General features: G+C 47.4%; 9 protein-coding genes across 9 annotated transcripts; 6 read left to right on the top strand and 3 right to left on the bottom strand.

Moving 5' to 3' along the window:
- Window positions 1–112: 112 nt before the first annotated feature.
- Window positions 113–2,233, top strand: N7533_007743 (MFS general substrate transporter; the record flags this gene model as incomplete). The annotated part of the gene is made up of 9 exons (XM_057104393.1): window positions 113–215; window positions 276–412; window positions 478–560; window positions 642–917; window positions 982–1,342; window positions 1,435–1,565; window positions 1,613–1,949; window positions 2,015–2,120; window positions 2,181–2,233. The coding sequence occupies 9 exons, from the start codon at window positions 113–115 to the stop codon at window positions 2,231–2,233; spliced, it is 1,587 nt and encodes a 528-aa protein (XP_056959350.1).
- Window positions 2,234–3,823: 1,590 nt separating this feature from the next.
- Window positions 3,824–5,271, top strand: N7533_007744 (uncharacterized protein; the record flags this gene model as incomplete). The annotated part of the gene is made up of 5 exons (XM_057104394.1): window positions 3,824–4,000; window positions 4,062–4,188; window positions 4,252–4,375; window positions 4,445–4,890; window positions 4,940–5,271. The coding sequence occupies 5 exons, from the start codon at window positions 3,824–3,826 to the stop codon at window positions 5,269–5,271; spliced, it is 1,206 nt and encodes a 401-aa protein (XP_056959351.1).
- A 669-nt stretch (window positions 5,272–5,940) lies between these two features.
- Window positions 5,941–7,796, bottom strand: N7533_007745 (cytochrome P450; the record flags this gene model as incomplete). The annotated part of the gene is made up of 6 exons (XM_057104395.1): window positions 5,941–6,371; window positions 6,429–7,010; window positions 7,069–7,137; window positions 7,220–7,322; window positions 7,371–7,487; window positions 7,560–7,796. The coding sequence occupies 6 exons, from the start codon at window positions 7,794–7,796 to the stop codon at window positions 5,941–5,943; spliced, it is 1,539 nt and encodes a 512-aa protein (XP_056959352.1).
- A 1,695-nt stretch (window positions 7,797–9,491) lies between these two features.
- N7533_007746 (uncharacterized protein) lies at window positions 9,492–10,857 on the top strand (the record flags this gene model as incomplete). The annotated part of the gene is made up of 4 exons (XM_057104396.1): window positions 9,492–9,653; window positions 9,713–9,854; window positions 9,912–10,038; window positions 10,098–10,857. The coding sequence occupies 4 exons, from the start codon at window positions 9,492–9,494 to the stop codon at window positions 10,855–10,857; spliced, it is 1,191 nt and encodes a 396-aa protein (XP_056959353.1).
- A 690-nt stretch (window positions 10,858–11,547) lies between these two features.
- Window positions 11,548–13,025, top strand: N7533_007747 (Zn(II)2Cys6 transcription factor; the record flags this gene model as incomplete). Its single annotated transcript, XM_057104397.1, has 3 exons — window positions 11,548–11,742; window positions 11,802–12,149; window positions 12,213–13,025. 3 exons carry the CDS (start codon window positions 11,548–11,550, stop codon window positions 13,023–13,025), a joined length of 1,356 nt encoding a protein of 451 aa, XP_056959354.1.
- Window positions 13,026–14,100: 1,075 nt separating this feature from the next.
- On the top strand, window positions 14,101–14,337 carry N7533_007748 (uncharacterized protein; the record flags this gene model as incomplete). The annotated part of the gene is made up of 1 exon (XM_057104398.1): window positions 14,101–14,337. One exon carries the CDS (start codon window positions 14,101–14,103, stop codon window positions 14,335–14,337), a length of 237 nt encoding a protein of 78 aa, XP_056959355.1.
- Window positions 14,338–14,873: 536 nt separating this feature from the next.
- On the bottom strand, window positions 14,874–17,424 carry N7533_007749 (glutamine-dependent NAD(+) synthetase; the record flags this gene model as incomplete). The annotated part of the gene is made up of 8 exons (XM_057104399.1): window positions 14,874–15,275; window positions 15,334–15,506; window positions 15,561–15,731; window positions 15,788–16,485; window positions 16,535–16,690; window positions 16,740–17,042; window positions 17,110–17,215; window positions 17,271–17,424. 8 exons carry the CDS (start codon window positions 17,422–17,424, stop codon window positions 14,874–14,876), a joined length of 2,163 nt encoding a protein of 720 aa, XP_056959356.1.
- A 2,688-nt stretch (window positions 17,425–20,112) lies between these two features.
- Window positions 20,113–20,532, bottom strand: N7533_007750 (uncharacterized protein; the record flags this gene model as incomplete). Its single annotated transcript, XM_057104400.1, has 2 exons — window positions 20,113–20,215; window positions 20,339–20,532. The coding sequence occupies 2 exons, from the start codon at window positions 20,530–20,532 to the stop codon at window positions 20,113–20,115; spliced, it is 297 nt and encodes a 98-aa protein (XP_056959357.1).
- A 244-nt stretch (window positions 20,533–20,776) lies between these two features.
- Window positions 20,777–22,221, top strand: N7533_007751 (uncharacterized protein; the record flags this gene model as incomplete). Its single annotated transcript, XM_057104401.1, has 2 exons — window positions 20,777–21,052; window positions 21,109–22,221. 2 exons carry the CDS (start codon window positions 20,777–20,779, stop codon window positions 22,219–22,221), a joined length of 1,389 nt encoding a protein of 462 aa, XP_056959358.1.
- Window positions 22,222–23,487: the final 1,266 nt, after the last annotated feature.

The raw sequence follows: 23,487 nt of genomic DNA on the forward strand, positions 1-23,487 counted from the left end.
ACGTGATTTTTGCTGCTGACTATTGCCTTGAAGCTATTTCAGGGCGATAGTCCCATTGAGTGCAGCTGTATTCCCATCTTGCTTCTGTCAGGCTGTCCGAAGCACCTTCATGATGCAGGTCAAAATGTCGAATGAGCACTCTCCTCTGCTCAAAGACTCAGAATGCCAGAAGCCCAAGTCTCAAGGAATTACGAAAATTCTAGCCGGGCTAGTTGGTATGGGATCTTTCTCTTTCTTTATTGACTTGCTTGGCTGATTTTTCTACTTTCATCCAGGCGTCTTCCTGGCCAGTGCAGACAAATATGTCCTGCTAACGACTCAAAACCGAATTGCGATTTCGCTGCAGTCTCCATCGAGCGCGTCATTATTATTGGTGTCATACAATCTCGGTTTCTGTGTCGCGCTGCCGGTAGTGAGTATTATGTCAAAGGTTGATCAATTTCAACCCTTTGGTGCCCGCTAAACGTGAAAATCTAGTATGGTTTCCTGAGTGAACGATACGGCAGTCGCAAATTTCTACTGGCCGCATATGCTCTGTTCTCCGTTGGATGCGCTGTATCGTGAGTTCAAACCAAGCCTTAGACCGAATTCGGTCGTTCTTGTGTCTCTGAGACCTTCTCTTTCTCACCATCTAATCCTAGCGGTGCTGTCGACTCATTATGGCCATTTGTTTTTGGTCGCTTCTTGGCGGGTGTAGGAGGATCCGGAATGACCGATCTGCTCTCTGTACTTATCAATGGTGGGCCATTTTTGATCATTCTCAAGAAGCGAGAACTTGAACTGATTTTCTCTCAAGAGGTTTACGACATCTCAGAAGTTGCGACAGTCCGAAGCTACATCATTGCTGCTGAAATATTTGCTCAGGGGTGTGGGGGACCACTTGGGGGGCTCATTGCTGACAGTATTGGCTGGAGGTGGTAAGTTTTTCGTTCATTGAACTTGATTTCTGGGGTCTCTTTTTACTGACATGGATCTTTCCAGGGCCTTACTCGGACAAACGCCCATCGGTTTCCTCTGTCTAATCCTAGCCTATTGGCAACTTCCACAAGATTCGAAGAGGCGTGTTGCGGAACCTGGATTGGGCTTATGGAGCTTCGATTTTTTGGGTCTTGGGGCTTTCTTGATCTCAGCTACCTCGTTTGTTCTGGGTACAACCGATGGGAGCCCGACTTTAGATAGCAACAAGTCCGCTCTTTTTACAATTTCGGCCATCTTCTTCGGAATCCTGATAGTCATCGAAAAAGTGTCGCCCAGACCTATGATTCCCCCTTCAGTTGTCGCGGCGCCGGGGTTACGACATATTTTCTTGGGACAGTTCACTTTCTTCATATTTGTTAGCACAGTAAGTTCCCAGGTGGATATTTATGACAAGGAACTTGAACTTGACTTGGAACGGGGACCTCGGGATTCATTATTAACACAACACACTGGCAGTTTCTGAACAACCTTCCCACCTACCTGTCCCAAGTCGACAGCCTCAACAGCTCACAAATTGCTCTTCGTATTTGGCCATCGTGTGTCGGATTAGTAATTGGCACCATGATAGCAGGAAAATTCCTGAGGACGTGAGTGATACGGCGGCCAGTCCAACGAAGTTGACTAACAATTCCAGAACAATAAAATATCGCAAATTATCTCTCATTGGAATGGGAATAGCTGTCGCATCACTAATTTTAATGGTGATAAGATGGAACGATGGCATCCAAGGAGTGGAGGTTTATTATGGATTCCCCATGTCGGTGGGATGCGGGATCTTCCTCTCAGCCCAATTCCTTGCCTTGACCGTGAGGTCTTCGGAAAACATCGCCAGTGCTACAGCAATATATTGCCTGGTACAGCAAATTGGCCAGATCGTTGGTACCAGTGGTAGTACTGCGGCTCTCCGGCAACTATTTCGCTTTCGGCTAGGTGCCAACTTGGATGGCACTATCCCATCTGAAAAGACAAAGGTACGATACTCTATCTCATCATCGTCGCACTTGACCAAGATCATGACATACTCACAATGTCATAGATCATCCATGAAATTCTCAAAAACTATGGATCTATCGCAAAACTGCCTGAAGTCTTGCAAGAGGTTGTACAGCTCAGTTATATCGAAGCCTTCAGATTAGTTCCTGGTATGTGAACCCTCTACTGAGTCCTTTTTCATTCTAAGAGGCAAAAGCTAATTATCCTAGCATTATCAACGACCCTTACAATTATCACTGGTATCCTCGTTTCATTTACCTAAAATAGAAGCGATACTGACGATAATTCAAATCTTGCACTGTTCGCAGATTCTCAAATTCAATATCGGGAAAGATCAATACTATCATTTCTCGAGTGTTTGACAGGCCCATTAATTCTCATATTTGTTTCCGAATCTTTGTATTTCAATTGCATATAAACTTTAGCTAATTCAAGCAAACTTTTCTACCTCCTCATTTCAGCGCGATAAAATACCTGGAAGTGTTGACGGGCCGCACTGTCAGTCCTCACTTCAACAGATCTCGAATACGCGGGATAAATATTGCAAAGTGCTTGACCCTCGGGCTGAGAGATCTATAGTCAGAACGAGATACCTAGGTACATGGACTCTGCCCACTAGTGTGACGAACTGTAATCAGGTGCATTAAAGAGAAGATAGCTAGAAAATTAGATTGATAGTGAATACGTAGGGCGGTTTGTTATGCCCGATGGCTGAAGTACAAAGGCTTTCCATAGCACCACCAAGAGAAACAGTTTATTTTCTCAATTTTCTCAGAATTGTCCACGATTTGGTTCGATTCAGTCTCCAGCAGCCCGGTCGGAACTACTCTAGCGACCGGGCACTTGAGTAGAATTGGAAAAGAAACGAAAAAAGGGACAGCGAGAATCAGGGCAAAGAGCTGCTAATTGCGAATGGAGCCGAAGGAGAAAGCGGATGTCGGGTCCTCAACCGGCATAGGAGACGCCGAGAAACGAGGGCAAAAGCCTCTGAGCCTGATAATGAAGCGGTGTCTTGGATCCGAAACGAAATCCAGAAGAGTGCCCACTCGCAATTCATTAGCGCTGGGACCGGGCTCTCGCGTTGAATGGAAAAAGGGCCTGCAGAGTTATTACATTACAAAACCGAGTAAGTTAAATCGGGCGTATGTACGTAGGTTTGATCGATCGGCAATTAGTTATTTAGTGGCTGTGGCATAACGAACCATCCTGCGGTGGGCCCAGGGTGGATCTGGAATGAACCAGTAGCTGTGTGACATCAGCCTTATGTGAAAGTTTTGTGATGTATCTGCATCCCGACCATCGCCCGTCCAGGCCCAGTCTCTTGTGTGACGATACAAAAATTACTCCCCACTCTAATATCCCATATGTGGCTGCCGTAGGTTTCGCTTTACGTCCGGACCTATTCAAATTGCAGGTGAGTGCTGCAGATTTCCACAACCAGCCAGCCACAGCCATGCACCCCTCCATGCAAAGCTGATGCACCGGTGAATTTACGACAGCACACAATTCTTGCAAGTGACAGGTGTCAATGCATAGGCAGCTCGGTCTTTTTACTATCACATCGGTGGGCGCTATTATACGCAGGCGATATCCGAGTAAGAAATCAGTAATCGTATTCTATTACAGGTATCAAGGCAGTAATACTGCGACATGGGTGCGCGCTCTATATTTCTTCTTTGTTTTTTTTTCTGTCTTTCTTTTGATTAAAGCGAAAACACGAGCTTTTGCATAGAGGTTGATAAATAGTATCCAAACTCTGCCAACTTTTCCATTGGCCCTGCATACTCTCCCAGAGAGATCGCGAACGAGCCATTTCAAGCATACCAGACTGCCATACTCGCATCAAGTAACTATGACGAAACAGGAACTTCCCGATATTTCCGGCCTCACTACGAGGGCTGTGAGATCAATCGATGAATTCCAAGTAGACCAGACTGAGGAGGCCCGACGTGATGCACTTGAAAGTGTTACGCGACTCCTGAGAGCCTTGGAAAGTCCCGCAGATGCTATTTACAAATTATTTGCTTCGGTATGAATTGGCTTCGGCACTGGCAATCTATGCAACTGGTACTGATGTTTGGAACCGGAAGCCTGCCGTTCTTATGGCCGTTAAGACCGCCAATGATCTGAATATCTTCACTCTTTTATCTCAAGCAACTTCTGTTGTCACATGCGAAGAGTTAGCTGCACAGAAAAATGCAGATATTCAACTTGTTGGTAAGTTCTACCTAGAAAGATAATATCCTTCAATGGGACCTTGGATATTGACCGCTTCGGTAGAACGTATCATGCGTGTTATTGTTGCCAATGGTTTTGCTACTGAGCCAGGTCCCGGTCAGTATGGACCTAATGAATGGTCAAGCAAGATGACAGAGAGAAAAGTGATTGGAACGATGGACTCTCTGTGAGTACTTTGCTCCATTCTTCAACCTTTCACGCACTGGCCCACTGTAATCTAATATGGTCGATTCAGCTTCGTCGACTTTCTACCGATTATCCAAAAGACACCAGAATATTTTCAAAAGTCCAACTACAGAAATCCTGGAGACCCCAAGGACGGGCCATTCCAACATGCCTACAATACGACCGGTGACTGCTGGGACTGGTTAGCCGAGAATCCAGAGGCACTACGCCGCTTTAACACCTTTATGGAAGGATCTCGGGATGATTCTTCTCACTGGGCGGATTGGTTTCCCGTTCAGGAGCAGATACTTAACGGAGCGTCGGCCGATTGCCCTTTGCTGGTTGATGTCGGTGGGGGTCGCGGTCATGAAATCGCCGGTTTCAGGCAAAGATTCCCATCAGCGGCCGGGAGGCTTGTACTCGAGGATTTGCCATCGGTTATCGAGGATATCAAAACTCTCGACAGCGACATTCAGAGAATCAAACATAGTTTTTTTGATCCTCAGCCAGTCGAAGGTTCGTAATATTCTCATTCTGATCAGCTCTGGTCTAACGGGTACTATAGGAGCTCGCGCCTACTACTTCAAGCACATCATGCATGACTGGTCGGATGAAAACTGCAGAACAATTTTGAAGCACATTACCGCTGTGATGACGAGAGGGTATTCAAAGATCTTGATCGAGGATTACATCATTCCTAGCCAAAATGCCGGGCAAAAGGAGACCATGACCGATATGATTGTTATGGTATGGTGTCCAGGGATTGAACGGACACGTCGAGGATGGACAGAACTTCTGGAGTCGGTCGGATTGAAGATTAGTAACTTCTGGCTGCCTCGCGGGTCTCACAAAGGCATTATTGAGGCCGAGCTGCAGATAGAGTCCGTAGAGGTCTAAGCTCTCAAAATTTGGATGTCAGAGAGCTCAGACTCTTATACTACTGGGCTCATGTACAAAGTTCAAAGCTGGATCTTTCCAATACATCTCGTTTGAGCTTCAATTTTATCTCATTGTATCCGATGCTACTCTCACTTTCAGTATCTGGTGAATTCTACCTAGGTAGCCGCATGTCTGACAATTTCTCTACAGAAGAATTGCCATTGAGTTCCAATCACCATGTCTAGCTTTAAATATAAGGGTGGTGATGGGTCTACCCGAACACATTTTAAACCGTAACTATCTGTGAAGAATGGTAGCGATGCATCTCCCCAAACGCAAACAAATAAGCCGATATTGGAATCATATTGATCCATATAAGGCTCACTGTGCTTGATATTAGTAGAGATCCAGCACTTCCCGCAGATGTTTACTACTAGTAAGTAACACTATAAGGCAAGTTGGCCAATTGTACAACAAAAAAAAGATAGTATTTACGTCATTTTCGGTATCATAGTAGATATCAGGAAATGGCAGAGAGATTTCGAGGTCTCAGAAGCATCATGAGTGACACGACCAAAATATATTCAAAAGTACAACATGAGAACTTGAACCAAAAAAGCGATCTTGTCAGACCCTCTCAAGGTCGGAATCTGACCCTCCTGCGTTCTTGAAGTTGGGAAATTTTTCTCACAGTCTGATTTCTTCTTTTCGTCTCCTGACATGGGCCTTCAGGCCTGGATGAGCCACATGAGTGTATCCACGTTGAAACCATGCGCCTTCTTCCGGAATAGTGACCAGAATGTCATACTTCATTATCACATGGCACAGCAAAATTTTCTGCATGTACGATGCAAAAAACCTCCCAGGACATGCTTGAGATCCATGACCAAAGCCAAAATGGTCTGGAGATGTTGATGTAAAGTTGTAAGCTGCTTGGTTCGTAGAAGAATCTGCATTCTGGCGTATTTTAAAGAACCGGTAGCCATCGAATTTGTCACCATCTGGCCAAATGGACGCGTCTATGATATGACATCCGGACACCAAAAGGGGGGTTCCTTTGGGTATAATGAGACCGTCGGGTAATACGACTTTTTCTAAAGCAATTCGTTGCATCAAGACTAATTTACCAAAACAGTCAGTGACGAGCTTCTGAAGTATAGATGGGTGAGACTTACGGACGGACTCAGGGTGCATACGCATAGCCTCCTTCAGAACACTGTCCATGAGTACCAGACCTTGCAAAGTATTCTTGTTGAAACCCTTATCACCAACCACACTCACAATCTCAGCGCGGAGATCACGTATTAGTTGATCATTTGTGAAAACCGAGTGAAGAACATGAGTAAACAACTCCCCTCCGCCATCATATGAAACCAAACAAAGTGCAATTAGCATAGATGCAAGCTCATCTGGCTGACCTTCCATCTTTTGATGTAAAAAGCTTAGTGGGTTTTTAGAATCGATTTCTAATTTCTGCCCGTCTAACCTGTCCTTTAATGGCTCCAGGAGAACGTTGATATGTTTGAAAAGTGACTGAAGCTTTCGACAATTAGGAAGGAATGGTGCAACCCATCGTTTTGCCCATCTTGGAAAAGCCCGAAGCTCGTATCCCGCTAGAGCCGACAGCTCGACATACTCTGAGCTCGCATTTACCCATTCTGGATTGCGGTAAAAGTCCTTTTCGTTGATAAATGTCCTAGACATTATCTGTCCGAAAAATTTCCAAACTGAGTCTTTCAACATAACTTCGTGATATTCTGATGGAGCCGTCAGCTTCAAGCACAAATTATTAATGATTGGAAGAGATATTCGTACCAGACTCATCAGACCAGACTTGACGAAGTGTATAGTCGGATTCCTCATTAAGTGGCTCGATAAAAGTTCCTTATGGAAAGTTAGATCTAAGCTTCTGCTGCGGTACATTTTGTACATCTCGGGTAGAGTAAATGATTTAGAGAAGGCCTACCCAAATGCCGATTCAGTGAGTGTTTTGTCACAGCGTGTAAAATCTTCTTATCACTTGTCATCCATTCCATTGGCTCGAAACCATGCACACCATTAACAAGTTTCTGTCTTTACATCAGCTTTTATTCTCTCCGTCTTCCTATATTTCTTACATCTGCAAGCGCTGTAATAAAGTCAAGACGCTTTTCATTGCGCAGCATATCGACATATTTACCAGAAAGGATGAGACGATATCTAGAATCAGTATAGAGGTAGAAAGCATCACCGTACTGTTCACAGATTGGCGTAATTAGTGTTGCCCAGGTGGCGAGAGATCGAGTCGGAATTGAAATATTACTCACCTTCTGCAGAGAGGACCTGACAATGCCGAGGCAGTCATCCCGAACCCGCTGTCTCGCTTTGCCATTTCCTAGTTCATACCACTTTCTCCCAACAATTGGAAGCCCGGACGGATTCTCTAGCTCTGTAGATTTCCACCAGTAGCATAAAGCAATGACGAAAATGACGAAAATGGGATAAGGCGACCCGATTTCAGATCTTTGATATTTTGAAATTATGTCTTCCAAGTTGAAAGTCATTTTGAAGCAATTACTGGCAATCAGGTATGGGTTGGCTGGTTACCATGAGTGCCAGTGATAAAGTTGATATATGATCAGGGATGAACCTTTGATATTTGCCTGAATAACTGCTTATAAACAACTATCGACCCAGTATTTCCCATCATGATGTCTTGGTCGCACTCGAACCTGAAAAAGTCAATGCTTTCAAGTCGGTGTGTATTTTAAAATTATCAAATACATGCAAAGTGCGAAGGAAAGTATTCAAATTAATTTTATAACCAAGGTTTTTTTGGAAAGTTTTTCTTCATACACAAAACTATAGGTGGGGAAATTGTGTATCCAAATTTACCATTACCACAGACGCAATCAAATTTACTGGCCATCCTAATACCAGGCTTTCATGTAATACTAGCCAGGGGGTGCATGTCCCTAAATTCCGAAGTTACACAACTTGAAGTAGGTACATGATACGGTGTATGCAGCATACGTACATCTGCAGCCTCGCATATGTATGTAGTCAGTATTGCAGTTGTCAGTATTATGCAGTATTATTCATCGGACCAGCAGCTACTAACTAGTAACCGGCCCCACATCAAACTTGCCCAGGTGTCATTATTGATTTGCCCCTCGTTACTGATGGTCCGACACCCATATGTACAAATATTAACCAACCAAAAAACGTGCAGATCGTACCCAAAAAACACATTTCAGCGTCAGCTCATCTTGACTAAAATGCCCTTTGAAAGCTCAGTTTCTAGGATAGGTTATATAGTATCTTGGAATTGATTGGCGAACATTGAAGGCTACATATTAGAGACATTAGCTTTATTGCTGCCTGGCGATCTATGCCTACTGTTTGCCTGGAAACGCTCCCGACCGAATGTTATATCCTGTAAACCGAAAATTCAATACATCTCAATCATACGTGATGCTTGAGGAAAGTGATCAATCGACAGATCGGTGAACCCTGCTGCATCGCAAGCTCAGCCCATCCCGGGGACATGCACGTTTGAACGTCTTGCCTGAACGCTGAGATTTGAGACCTTGCCAAGATTTGACGTGCTTCCACTCATGCAAGAAGTTCAATAGCTATGTAATCAAATTGGACTGGTCGTCACTCTTAGCGCTTGGTTCTTCGACACATGAAAGATATCTCGAAAATTATGCAGAAGCATACTCCACAATAGCGTTAATTATGGATACTACTAGTGCTGTACGTCCGGGTGAATTTGGATGCACGAGGAAAAGCAATATTCAATTTTGTGGCGCAATGACCTATCTATGTATGTATACGTTTTACCCCGCACAGGTTTTGATAAATTATACCGACCTCGGAGTAGATGTGTATGCCATTTACAGCGGCCTGTCATTGCTCTGAGTCTGTGTAGATAGACCTAGAGGATGATCCCCTTGCCCCCTTACAATATTGTATCCACTTCCTCTGGGCTATTCTCCCAAGGTTGAACATTTCCAACATTACAAAGCCTATTCTATTTAACTTCATACTTTCGCTGTGCTTCCGGAGCTTTCAATATACGTCAATCTGCACCACTTGCTTGACCCCTCACTTCATTCAACTTAATATTCTCTCTGGCATCTCCTTGCCACCATTTGTATCGTTTACCCCACTTCAATAGCCTTTTTTGGAAATCACACAAGGGCTGCTCTTCAATCCGACGATAGCTCCGCGCACTCCACCTCAAAATTCTGGCCATGGATATTTCTCGGCTTATCGAGTCTATTGACTCGGTAAATTCATCCGGCAAGCTCGCAGACGTGGATCCGGAGCAGCGAGCTCAGCTTTATGAAGCATGCGAACGATTGAGGAGCCGATGTGAAACTCCTTTGGACAAAACACTTCGTCTTCTTTACACTGTAAATTTTGGATCTCCCGGGGATTTTCGCATAAGTGAGCTACGCTAATGAGCTTCTAGTGCCACCAAGCCATCACAGTTCGTCTAGCTGTAGATCTCAAACTCTTCGATGCAATCATCAAGCGCAGCTCTGAAAGCGAAGATGGCAACGTGCGTGTGGCTCAGCTTGCTGAAGATGTGAAAGCTGATCCAAAGCTAGTTGGTAAATATCCACTCCTACCCTCTAATTAAATTCCGCTCTAATGGTGTTGTGAAATAGGAAGAATCATGAAGGCACTTGTGCCCTTGAACATCCTCAAGCAAGATGCCGCTGACACCTTCTCGCCTACGCAATACACCGCGGCCTATGTTTCGACGTCTTGGATGTCGGGCGCGGTCATATTTTTGTAAGTACCCCCAGTCTGTACACTGAGACTCAGCATGCAACTTGGACTGACATTTACAGCACTCATATGTTTCTTTTCGTTGCTCAACTTCCCGCATACTTTGAACAAAAAGGGTGGAAAAATCCAGATGATATCCAAGACTCCCCATTCAACTTTGTCCTCAAGTCCAAGCGTGGATACTTCGATTACATGTCATCAAAGCCGTATTACCAAAACGCTTTTGACACCGTCATGGCGTCGCCCTACCGCCGCGATGAGAAAAGCTGGCTGGACTTCTTCCCAGTTGAAGATAAGCTGCAGGTGCAGAGCTCTTCCGATGTTGTTCTTGTGGATGTCGGAGGTGGCCGCGGTAAAGATCTCCAGGCTTTCCGCGAAAGATTCCCCAATCTGCCAGGAAGACTTGTTCTCCAGGACTTATCTTATGTGACTGAGACAGCGGATCTTCCAAGTGAGATCGAGAGCCAGGTTCATAATTTCTTTGATGAACAGCCTGTCAAAGGCGCAAAGGCGTATTACCTCCGCACTGTCCTCCACGACTGGCCAGACAAGCAGGCCGTGGAGATCCTGTCGAGACTTCGTGAAGCAATGGGGCCCAGTTCTTTACTCCTGATTCATGAAAAGGCCATGCCGGAGACGAATATTCCGTGGATGGCTGCGATTGGTGATATGACTATGATGACTGCTTTTTCATCGGCAGAACGAACCAAGAACGAGTGGGAGACACTGCTCAACAAGGCCGGGTTGAAACTCGCTGGGTTTTGGAAGCCCGAGGGATCGTCCGCACAGCAACAGGTTATCATAGAGGGCGCGGTTCTCTGATAAGAGTAACATCGGCCCGTGAAGTATAATAACCTTGGTCCTGGATGTCCGAACGCCCATGATTGCTTCGAGAGGTGAGAGCAAAGTGAGGGCAAAGATTGCCAACCACCACTGCCTTCTTCAAACAGCTATCTCGGAAACAATGTCTGATACCAAGGTGGACGGCTGTCGAAGGTACAAAATGTAGCCCCGTTTACCCCAGTCTGGAGAGCACCTGTTGATGCATTGAGGCCTCAGGCATGCAAATTGCCCCTTCTTTCTACATATAGACATCGCACAAATCACACGCATGAATCAAGATCATATGATTTTGAGCATTTATATATTCTTTGGTCCCGAAAGTTCAAATAAAATTAATGGTACGACTCGCGACTTGGTCAATAACGATGGAGGTAATTTCTTTTATCGCTGCAAATCTCATGAAGGCCCGGGCGCTTTTCACAAACCTCAAAATATCAAGGCAGAGAATCATGACTAGCAGCATTTGCAAAGTACTCTCCCTCTCATATCATTCGGAGGTTTTCTAAAGACTCGCATCTCCATCGAGCCGCATCACCTGACCTTCCTCGTATTTATTATCACACGTGATCGAAGCCAGTGTGGCGATGCTTCAACCTTGTCTGCCTTGCTTGCCGCCTTTTTCGATCATCCCCTCACGGGTCATGAAGTTGATCATTTTAACAGGCAAATATGTTCAAAGTCGTCACTTCCGATAACGAGAGGGGATCGGATGAAACATCCGAAGAAAGCAACTCTGACGCGAAACAACTCCAGACCGTGTTTCGCGTACACCCACGAGAGAAAAAAGATACAACATTTCATGCCCGACGATCTCATAAAAAGTCTAGAGGGGGGTGTTTGACGTGTAAAAGAAGAAGAGTGAAGGTAAGTAAGCGAGATAGAGAGCTCTCCGTGCCAGCCAGTCAAGCTGATGCATAGTATAGTGCGATGAACAAAAGCCACATTGTCAAAAATGCAAATACAAGGGGATAGAGTGTTCCTATACTCCCGAAAATGAGGTTGTTCGTCAGAAGAGGACCAAGCTTACATTTGGACACGAGGACCCATCAACCATAATATTCACACTTTCACTTAACGACCTCACGAATAAAATTGAGACAGTGTTGGGTTTTGATTCGCGCCAGATGCCGAACGCCTTTATAAATCAGAACTCGGGCCATGCTTTACCTACCGTGGCCTTTCAGTATTTTATGAACAGCACCGTTGATACCGTTGCCAGTCCTGTAATACGCAAGGTAATGGGAACCGATATGATACGGGTATCATTTGCTGTAAGCTCTTCCTGACGGTTCCTTCCAAATTTGAACTAATCAGTTGAACTAACACCTCTACAGAACCCACATTTGATGTATACCGTTCTCGCGGTTGGCATCCTCCATCTCAACCGTGTCTCACCCAACAAAGAGAGATCATTTGCCGAGGCTTATTTCTGGCAACATGCGATCCAACAGTACCAAAAGGCACTTTCTTCACCGGTACGACGAGATAACGTCGACGCTCTCCTATCTTCTTGCATGATGATGGGAGTCATGACGATTTGCCCCGAGAATTTCAAACCCACAGACTCGTGGGTTCTCACGAACAGGCCGGAGGCGATGAACTGGCTTTGTCTACAAAGCGGCCTTCGAACAATCATATCCATAGCTGCGCCTTACATCCCCGACAGTATCTGGGCGCTTTCCTTCGACGCGATCGTGAAAGAAGAACGTACGATCTTCGACAAAAAACCACAAGCCGGACGCGAGGGGCTTGATCCAGATCTTGCCGATCTGTGTCAAATTGATGAATATACCACGGAAAATAATAGCATATATTACGACCCTCTTAGAATCCTCTCCGCCCTTTTGAAACTTGAGAACAACAGGCCCAACTCTGCTCACATTTCTTCCTTTATGGGTCGGCTCGAGTGTGACTTTCTAGCGCTCTGCAGGAAGAGAGATGTTCCGGCGCTGGTAATGTTGGTGCAGTGGATGGGACGCATGTGTGCTGCGGCGGAATGGCAGCCGTGGATAGAAGGGAGGATAAGGCCGGAATGTATCGCTATTTGCATGTTCCTGGAACACAGTACCGACCCTTTGGTCTTGCGCTTGCTGAAGTTTCCAGCGGAAGCGAGTGGATATGAATTGACGGTGCCGTTAAACGGTTAGGCAGAATTATCTGAAGTGACATGACCCACCTTGAAAAATTAAATCCACATGTGAATATTGGAATTTTATATCCACTTTGGGTTTTGATAGAGTTTCACGTTTGGCGGTGCTATGGTAGACAGGTAGTTTCATGAACCTGAGATACGTAACTAGCTGTGGCGAAAGGCCCCCTTTTCAGGTACATACCTAGTAGGTCAGTCACAAACCAGCCGAGCCTTGGAAGTTAGCGACTGGTCATACTAACTTGATGGGTCTTGAACGGAACGATATGATCCACATTCTTCGGCAATTCAAATTTAGCTTTGCTTGAAAGAAAGGCTTGACTACTCCGTACTAGTTGGTAGGATGAGAAGAAACAACCCCTCAATCAATAACCAACCACCATCCCATTACATTACATACATTTTCGCTAGTAGATCAAGAAGGCGAATCTATTTAAAATAGTATGAAGTTAACTTTTTCCCCGGGCGCTTATGTTCTTCTTTCAAATCTTTTCAAAACTTGAACAAGCATAGCTACCGGCGACTTTCCGGACGATCCATACCAAACCAACTCCCCTCCGACTTTCACCCGACTCATCTCCGAACCCTCAACTCGGCAAAAACAACACAGGACAGAAAAGCAATGCCCAGAACAAGTCTAATGCCCAAAGTGGGCTTAAAGACAACCAATCGCTCTAGAATCCTTCTACTTCTTTACGACTAGTTCACCTGCACTCCTTATCGCTGCTCCACTCAAGTGTCAGCAAACAAGTGCCGCAGGTTGAGAAAAACAAGGGCGGAAATATCTCGGCCTGACTCGGTGAGGTATTTTCGACACGCCAAATATGCCGTAGGGCTGAACGAATAAGCAGGCTAGATGGGTAAGTACCTAAGCACTGGCAGGTGATGAAAATCTTTGCACGGAGTCTTATAAAGGAACTGGATTTCCTCCCAGAGTTGAACCAGAAACCACTCCACTCCATCAAATTTGAATTGAATTTAAAATCACCCTTTCCAAATCCGAGTCACGAAGTACTTGAAATTCTCAAATAACCCCCATTTCAAGTTTCACCTATTCGCTTTCCATGTCCAATATGTCGAGCAACACATCCAGTCGCCAAAGCTCTATACACTTGCCCGCCGGCCTTGTCAAGGACTCCGATATCAGTTCCGCTGTCGATAAACAAGAAGTTGCAAACACCAGCCCGTCTGGCTTCAAGCGTCGCTGGCAAGACATTCGCAAGAAATGGGGTCCCTTGATGGCAGCCAAGGAGCACTTGGATGATGAATATACGTTCCCTCCGGGCCGTTACGCTGGACAGGGTATTTAAACTTGCAGGCTCACTGGTGAGTACATGGTTCGAGGAAGGTTCCAACTATGACGAGACATTCAAGTTGTTCTAATTCAATATTCTTCAAGTTTAGCTGGACAAACCATCCACCTGCCAGTGCATCTCGATACATTTGGGAATTTGGTCGCCGGCTTGCCCGGGTGCCAGTGTGTGACACGAATACGACTTACGAACTTGAGCAATAAACTTTTCTTCGGATAATATTTTACGGGTATAATTGGATTGGTAGGGATGGGATTTGACGGAGGATTATTTTTTTTTCTCTGCGGCGTATCATAGAATGCCGTGTTGTCGTTTATAATTAGAAATAATACAGCACTACTACTAGTACTTGGTATTGGACTCAATTGTAGTCATCTCAACTTAGTTGCCGGTAGGAACTTTCGGCGAAGAACGAAAAAACCATAGCTCAGGTATTATATCATTCATAAAGGATCTAGTATTCTATCCACGTAACATGGCTAACGGTTGCAAAAGATAAGATACTATCACAAAATATTCTAGCCACACTCTTTCTACTTCGCAGCCTTAGCCGCAACCTCATCCTTCTTTTTCTGAATCCTCAGCTCCAACGCCTCAACCCGACGATCAATCTTTCCAAACGACCAACTCTGGAAAGCAGACGGATACAAGAAAGGGCGGAGGTCGAATCTGTGATCGTCAGGACTGTAGCTTTCCGCGTGATATGACGGCGTGGCGACGGTCTGCTTGTGCCGATTGATCTGGTAGAAGTGGAAGAATTTCTTCACTTTATCGGCGACTTCGCGCGGGCTGAGTTTATCTTCGCCTTCGCCGCTCCATTCTTCTAGAAGGACGAGGAACATGCCGAATGGGCCGAGATGGTTTACTTTTCGCAGGGTGCCGAAGCGGGATAGTTCTTTGTAGGTCATTTGCATGTCGACCTCGTCGGATTGGGTCTGTTTGGGTTAGTCTTTTGCTGCGAGTTGTGAGGGGGGCGGAGGGGTTTAATCTTACGTGTTCGGCGGTGATGGGTTCCAGCTCGGCGGTTGGGGTCGCCTCGATGAAGTCTTTCAGGATGGGCATGTTGAAGTCTTCAGATGCCCATGCGATGAAGCGCTTCAGGTCGACTTTGCTGATGGAGCCGATTGGGTTGATGTCCGCGGAGGAGCAATCGTATTTTGTCAGGTCTGCGGTCGGGTTAGTCTGGTTCGCATGGATTTGAGACGGTATACTCTACTCACATCCGCGCAGACATTCGTCGACGTTGGAGCTTCCGAGGACGAGAAGAGAACCGCCGCCCGGTCGGCCGCGAACCTCGCACAATTCCTGAGCAAGGTAGTAAGAGATCACCATCCGAGACCGAGCCTGGATATTCTGCAGGGCGAGATTTTGCGTGGTCGAGCCGCCGTGAACTATGAGTAGATTAGAGATGAGCAGGTTTCTCGGTGCGGGAGAGATGGAGACGGACCCTTGAATTTCGGCTCAAACCCGGTAGCTTTGGTGAGAATGTTTTTCGTCGATTGGAACACGTCGTCAATATTAGTGTCCGTGTGGTAAGCACCAATACGGTCAGCGAGCGCTTGAGCACGCTCCCTCGTTTCCTTGCTACTCTGATTCTTCATACCCAGGAAAGAAGTGCACAGCACCTGGTTACAAAGCTCCTCTGCAGTCTCGGGCAGCTTGTCGGAGTAAGCAGCGATACGCTTAACATCCGCAATCACGACTTCGTTACCTTCTTTCATGGCCTTGATGACTTGGCGGCACATGGAGTAGACAAGCGTGGCGGTGGCACAGCTGTCAATACCACCCGAGAGGGGAATGAAGAAACCAGCGGCCTTGGATCGACGGAGGTAATCCCAAAGCCAGCAAGCAGGTCCGTAAGCAATTTCTTCTTCGGGGATATGATAGTGCGGTGGTCTGCGGGCTGTAGCAGAGTGCATCTCGTCCAGGTCGAGATTCTCGTGAGACAAAGAGAAGTCCACTTCGATGCGCTTGTATTCCGGTGCTGCGACGGCCTGCATGCCACGCGAGGGAGCGAATCGATAAGATCGCACGGCTTCCAGATCGACGGTCGCAACGACGACTTCGACCTCGTTCAGGCCGAATTGGCTGGACTGTCCGACAATGTCTCCGTTGACGAAGATCATGGCGCTGCCGTCGTAGTACCTGTGCTGCTATTAGTAGACGCTTTCGAGGTCGCCGGGGGTGATCATACAGTCGGTCACCGTCACATCCAATCTGATTGGAGTACAAGTAGACACCACCATTCTTCCGAGTTGCTTCTGAGATCAGAGCAACACGCTCATCCAACTTTCGGAGGGAGTGATGACTTCCGCTACTGTTGGTGAAGATTTCCACGCCGTTGAGGCCCCTGCAAGTGGGTTAGCAAGGTAAAGGTATTGAGAGAGGTAGTGGCGCACATTGTGATATGAGGACTGTTGGGCGTGAAGAGCTCTTCGCAAGTCTCCGCGGCCAGGGTTGTGTCGTAGGTGGACAGGACAACATCTCCGATGGGAACATGGCGGGCACCCTGGTGCTTCTGGATATACGGGGGAAGGTAATAGTCCTCCACGTGTCTGGGGCGGTTCCACGGAGTGAAGAAGCGCATTTCACGGAAGTTTCCATCGTTGGCGAGATAAAGCTTAGGACGCAGGCACAGGATTTTGCCGTTCAAGACGATGGCGCGGGCATTGTATCTGCAGTTTCGGTGAAGGATGGGAAGACTGTGAGGAGGAATTAGATGGTTGTTGAATTGTGGAGTATAGGCTGGAGTCGGGGGTATAGACGTACCCAACATCGATAACGATATCATGCAGCTCGGGATCCGTCAAGATAGAGTACAGCGACTCCCATGAGTTATCGTAGATCTCATTCTCGAGGAAGTGATCCAGACAGCCTAGCGAGAAATCGATTAGAGCCATACATCCAAGCAGTATACTTGAGAGACATACCGTAACCAGGAATTTCCAGCTCGGGGCCGACACGCAAAGTTGCACCAGCCTCTTTGGCCTTGATGATACTTTTCTTGATGCGCTGAAGGTTGCCTTCAAAATCGAGGGCCCATTGGTTCAGCGCACATGTGGCCAAGGTAATGAGCGGAGCCATTTTGAAATATGTCACAGCAGTGATGACCAGACAGGAAACACAAGCACGACAGAGTGACGGAGATCGTGACTCTGACGGTGACACGAAGGTGGGCCAAAGAAAGTTGCCCGCACCCCGCGGAGGTCACGTGTGCGGAGTCATAGGACAAACAAAGACGGCCATTGGAAACATGAATTGTAGAATTGTCTGATTAGATCCGATTAGATTAGGAGGTATGGGAGTACAAAGTATACATATAATATATGGAGCTATTTATTCCATGATCTCCACATGTCCGAATGGGATCATCACTGGCTTGATCTCGGGGATGATCTGACCACGTGATGCGATGATAGACGGAGGTATAGGCTGCCAGTGTCAACTTGGTTTGCTTTTACCTATTACCTATGTAGTAGTATGTAACCTTGAAGTAACTCGAACTTGGAATTGAACTGCATATCACTAGTGGGGCCTCTGAGGTCTGCATGCGAAATTGTGCCAGTGTGGTTCAACTTCAAGATTCGGGGCGGTCATTGCGCAATATATATGCCCAGTACCAGCAACAGTATTACTATCTAGGTCACGGCATTAGTAGTAACACTGCTAACCTCCGAGTCTCAACTTGAACTTCAAGTTGAACACGTTCAAAATACCTAGAATACTCGCACTAGGTACTTAATATGTATCTCAATACCTAGGTAAACAATACTCATCCCTGATAAACAATCCCACAAATTTCCCCTCAAGTTCAACTTGTCAACATCGTGACATCCACACTGGCCTGTGCACGTGGTCCACCAGCAAGAGTGCGGGGGGGATCAGCCACACCCAACGACGTCAACACACAAATGTGACATGATTCAAGAAACCATCCATCACTGCAAACAAGCACAGCACAAACTCGTCGGAAAGCGTTCCTCCACCCAAGCCGAGACCAACCCTGGACTCGGGCGGTCGCGATCGCAACGATCTCCTACCGTAACTCCGAATCGGTTCTCCGGTCGGAGCCCTGGAGGGGGTACAGCAGTTGCCAACCGATGCCAACCCAAAGTTCGTACGGGTAAGCATTTTCAGCCCATGTCAATTCCCAGGGCCTGGCGGGCTATGATTGGTCGCCTTGCATGCCACCTACGTGCGAGGAGCTGGGATGGATGAGATGTCCCTCATGTACGGAGTATCCGTGCCTGGCTGGACTAAGCTCTCGGCCTTGGCTTTGGCTTTGACCCTTGTCAGGGGCAAAGTTGTTAGGCAAAGTACGGTAAGGCGAATTTGTCGGCACTCCGTGCAGAGTGGTTTCCGATCTTCAGCGCGCCAGCGAAGCACGAACACCGACGGGGAATCGGGTAATGTCATTGGACTAGAACCGCCGAGCAGAATGCGAAAATGTGTCGATATGCGCGATATCCACACCAGGCCGGGTGCACGGATTGCAGTACTCCGGGGTGGTGGGATGGGATGTGATGGGATGGGAGCATCTCCGTTGTATGTACTCCATACTCCGTACTATCTTTGGAGAGTCTGGTCCACCGAGGTAGGCAGGACAGGACAGGCTGCCGACTAAAAGTTTCACCGGGCGTGAGTGGTTAAAGTTTACTCGGTCGATCTTTGCAGGGATTACTAGTACAGTATTCGGGCGGAAGATAGGCGAAGCCACATCTAGATCTGAGTTAAAAGATCAAATGGTCCTCTCAGTCCATGGTGTATAGTTTGAATACTCCGGATAGGTCATCAGACCAGATTGTTGTATACATGGGTACGGGGTAGTGAGCAAGAACCAAGCCAAACGATGAGATGAGGGACAAAATGAGATCACCGTGTGGGCCGCACCAGCCACGGGAGGAAGATCTCGACGCGAGCGGGACCCGATATTTCCCGAGTAAACGTTTTCAATCCCGCCAGTAATGGAGGAGATGCAGTAGTTTGAATACTAGTAGGATAGAGTTTGATTCAAAAGAGAGAATAGGAGGTGGCTATACCATATAGTTATAATAATGATTATAACAATAACAATAAATAATAATAAATAATAATTCTAACTCTACTCCGTACTCAGGAGAACAAAGAAGATACAGGGGTAATGAAATACGGGCAGATCCGACCAATCACCGGGCAAGGAACACTCAGCGCCGTGCTCGGCCGCGGGCCGAACGGCGAACGGCGAACGGGCACGGAATACACAAGTCTGCAGAATTCAGACACTCTTCGAGGACCGTGTTCTCTTAGATGCGCGATATATTGGCATTGGCAGTTGGAGTATGTGGTCTACTGTATACTACTGAAATTATTCACAATTTAGCATCCACCCGACGTCATCCCACGCTTCCCAACCCGAGATCCACCCACATGCTTCCGTTCCATCCTGTGCGTTACCGTCGACTGTCGTGGGTTGCATAGACCAGTGGACCATGATCCACCTTCAGGTTTCGGGTATCCCGATGGAGTAATGCGATGAGTGAGAGAATGTGGACGCAGATAAGTGTTTAGAGGATGGTAAATCAATCATGCCGGGAGATATGCAGTTGGAAGTTCAAGGCAGAGGGTACGTACCTACTGGAGGGTAAAGTAGGAGGGGCAAAGGAGGGGCAGAAAGGAGGGCCGTAAAAGCGGTCAAAAGCGGCTCAATCGGGGGGTGATGACATCATTGTTTCCCGCTAAACCAGCCGGGGCGATCTAACCTAGTTAGGACTAGCTAATACTAATTACGTGAGATCAGGGCTGGTTCATTTCACCAGGTCTATTCGCCAGTGTATTTGCAAGGCTAATGCGGGTGCCAACTTGCGGGCAAGTAGTCCGAGGGTGTAAAATAGCATATCTATAATAGTGTAGAAGATATCTACTGTATACTGTTAGTGGATGGTGTACACAGTATACTGATATCTGTACTGTGATATCTGTATGCAAACGTCTAGGACTACCAATCATCCCGGCCACTCACCTTCTCTCCCACTCCACTTTGCGGACCACTTCTCCCCTTCTGCTAGTCAATGACGCACCTGGCACGTAGGTCTGAACCGTCTCCATCTGCTTCTGCTCCTTTCTGGGCGAGCAATCCCGAATGCCGCCGTTCTGGTTGGGTATATATCCCACAAAATGGGCACCATTATGGGTCCTGCATCCACCGGGCTCCATAACCGGGACTGCTTGCTTGAGGTTGAACCCATCAGTGCCACCTCCTCTAAGGTTTTTCTCTTTTTTTAAATAAAACCATCTTCCTTGCCCCTCCATTGCCTCTTGTTTCTTTCATTCCTATCCTTCTTGGTTGATTGTCTTGTGATCCTTTGTCCGTGCCAATCCGGACAATCGCATCCATACCATCTATCAATCCTTTTATCGCAATATAATTCCCTCACCTTCAACCACTACCACCATCAACATGCCTCGTTTCTCCGATGCTGATCTCGGCGGCGAGAATACCAGCCCCAGCGGCCCTCCTCCTGCCCCCAGTGACGGTGCTGCCCGCGAGGGTCAGCCTGGTGTCGCCATCCCCAGCGACCACCACAACCACACCATTGAGATTCCTGCCACTCGCAGCTCCATCAGTGATACTCACATGCAGCGCCTGAGCCTGTCTCCCTCCATGCGGGACCGCCGGGGTTCTCGTAACTCCTTTGGCGTCTCGCTGCCCATCCCCCGTTCCCCCGCAGGTCGCGTCTGTCCATTGCTCACGCGCCTGGCTCTGCGGCCCGTGATATCATCGCCTCCCAGGTCCAAGACACTCACAAGGAGAAGGTCGAGAAGGTCAAGAACATGTGCTTCGCTTTCGACATTGACGGTGTGCTGGCACACGGTAACAACGCGATCGCCGAAGCCAAGACCGTCCTGAAGATCCTGAACGGCGACAACGAGCTCGGCATCCAATTCCCCTACATCCTCCTCACCAACGGCGGTGGCAAGACCGAGGAAGCTCGCTGCGCGCAGCTGTCCGAGGTTCTGGGCTTCCCCATCTCCACCGACCAGTTCATCCAGTCCCACACCCCCATGCAGGCTCTAGCCGAGTACTACGACAACGTCCTCGTCTGCGGTGGCGAGAGCAACAACATCCGCGGCGTTGCAGAGAACTACGGCTTCAAGAACGTCGTCATCCCTAAGGATATTCTCGCCTGGGACGAAACGATCTCGCCCTGCCGCAAGTTCACCGAGGAGGAGAGGAAGGAGGCCAAGGTCCGCGATTTCGCCAACTTCAAGTTCGACGCCATCATGTGTTTCGCCGAGTCCCACGACCAGAGCACCGAGTACCAGATCATCCTGGACCTGCTTCTCTCCGCCAACGGCCGCCTTCTCACTCGCGCCAAGGACCCCGCCGCCCGCGACGCCGTCGCTGGCCACATCCCCATCTACTTCTCGCAGGGCGATCTGCTCTGCCCCACTGAGCACAAGGGCCCGCCCCGTCTGCACCTGGGAGCCTTCCGCGTCGCGCTGGAGGCCCAGTACAAGGCTCTGACCGGCCGTGATCTCGAGCGTATCGTCTACGGTAAGCCCGAGCGCGCGACCTACATCGTCGCTGACGAGGTCATCAAGAACTGGATGGAGCAGATCCACGGCCAGAAGACACTGCCCGAGAACATCTACATGATCGGCGACAACCCGCAGTCCGATATCATTGGCGGTAACCTGTACGGATGGAACACCTGTCTCGTGCGCACTGGTGTCTTCCAGGGCGGCAAGAACGACATCAACAACCCGGCCAACTTCGGTGTCTTTGACCACGTTCTTGATGCGGTTAAGACTGCTATTAAGAAGGAGCTTGGTGATGACTTCAAGTTTGAGTGGAACCCTCCCAACCCTACTGCCACTGCTTCCTCCGCTATCCTGGAGTAAGTATGTGTTGTGGTGAGTGGTGAGGCCGGACTCAAGTGAAACCCAAAAAAAATGATTCCCCCCTTGGTTCATCCAGAATGAATTTCCCATTTCCTTTTCCCTTTACCCCCTTTTTTCCTTTTCTATCCTCCATCCTCTTTTTGTCATATCTTTTTTGTGGGTGATTGGTCTCCATATTCTTTTCTTGCATCATGACCAAGTTACTAGTAATGTTGGTATATCGCAGCTATGGATTACTGCGCAACCGACCTGATAGGTTCAGCCTAGCCTAACTTTTGGAAAGGCCAGCTGGAAGAATTTCACGAATAGCTTTACGAACATAGACATCTTTTTCTTCCCAAAGTTTCCATTTTTTTCATACTATTTCGCGTAGAGTTTACAGTAGAAACAGCCTCACGTTTCAGCCACCCAAGCCCATCCGGCTCTGTCTGTTCGTTCCGCTTCGGCTTGTTTCGGCGGCCGGTGAGTTCCCGATGCACAGCCCGCTTTTGTCTTGCCCCGCTGGCCGGCCCGGGAAAGAGGTCAGCCACATCATCTCAGACATGCAGATTGGTTTCAGTAGCTTTCTTAATTATGGGATCCGTGATTTGGGGTATTGGGAGGATGGGCCCGGTTCTTGTCCTGCTAGTTTGAGGTGTGTAGTTAATTGTGTAGGTTTCCATATGTGGTTGCCTGAGGTGGAGAGCGGAACTCAATTGCAGAATTGTTTTGTCGGAGGCCTACTGTGGAAGAAAGATACGAAAACTTTGGTTGGTAATTAGATAGAAGAGAGCGAACTAAGGTGAAGCTATCTAGTAGGGAATGGGCGGTCTGGGATGTCTGAGGCTTGGGTGCTAGGCACCAGCCGTCAACATAGGTGAAACATGAAACTTTTCATTGTTCAAGTTGGAGTACGCAGATGGAGAGAGCAGAACTCAATTAAAGACTTATTTTGATAGAATAGCAGTAACCTTGGAACGTGTCATGGGTAAGCCGGTCACCAGTCAAACGCATAGTAAATGATGACTTTATATCTTAACACCCACTTCGAGTTGAGGGGCTAGGCTGAAGTATTGTATTTTGAATAGTATTTGATTTCCTATGGAAACCAAAACCGTACTATAAATTACAAATGAATGTAACGCGTGGTTGTTAGGATATGAAGTTATCATTTACTATGTGTTTTGGGGTGGCCGGCTCTCCCATGAAACAAATGAGGTGAAACCCGCAACTGCACAATTGTTGGAGTTATACGAAGTGTACGTGTAGTATCGGCGGAAGCAATTT

Source organism: Penicillium manginii (genome assembly GCF_028828005.1).
Source record: "Penicillium manginii strain IBT 31320 chromosome Unknown utg000005l:1.0-5665137.0:1.0-5668048.0, whole genome shotgun sequence".
Lineage (NCBI taxonomy): Eukaryota > Fungi > Ascomycota > Eurotiomycetes > Eurotiales > Aspergillaceae > Penicillium > Penicillium manginii.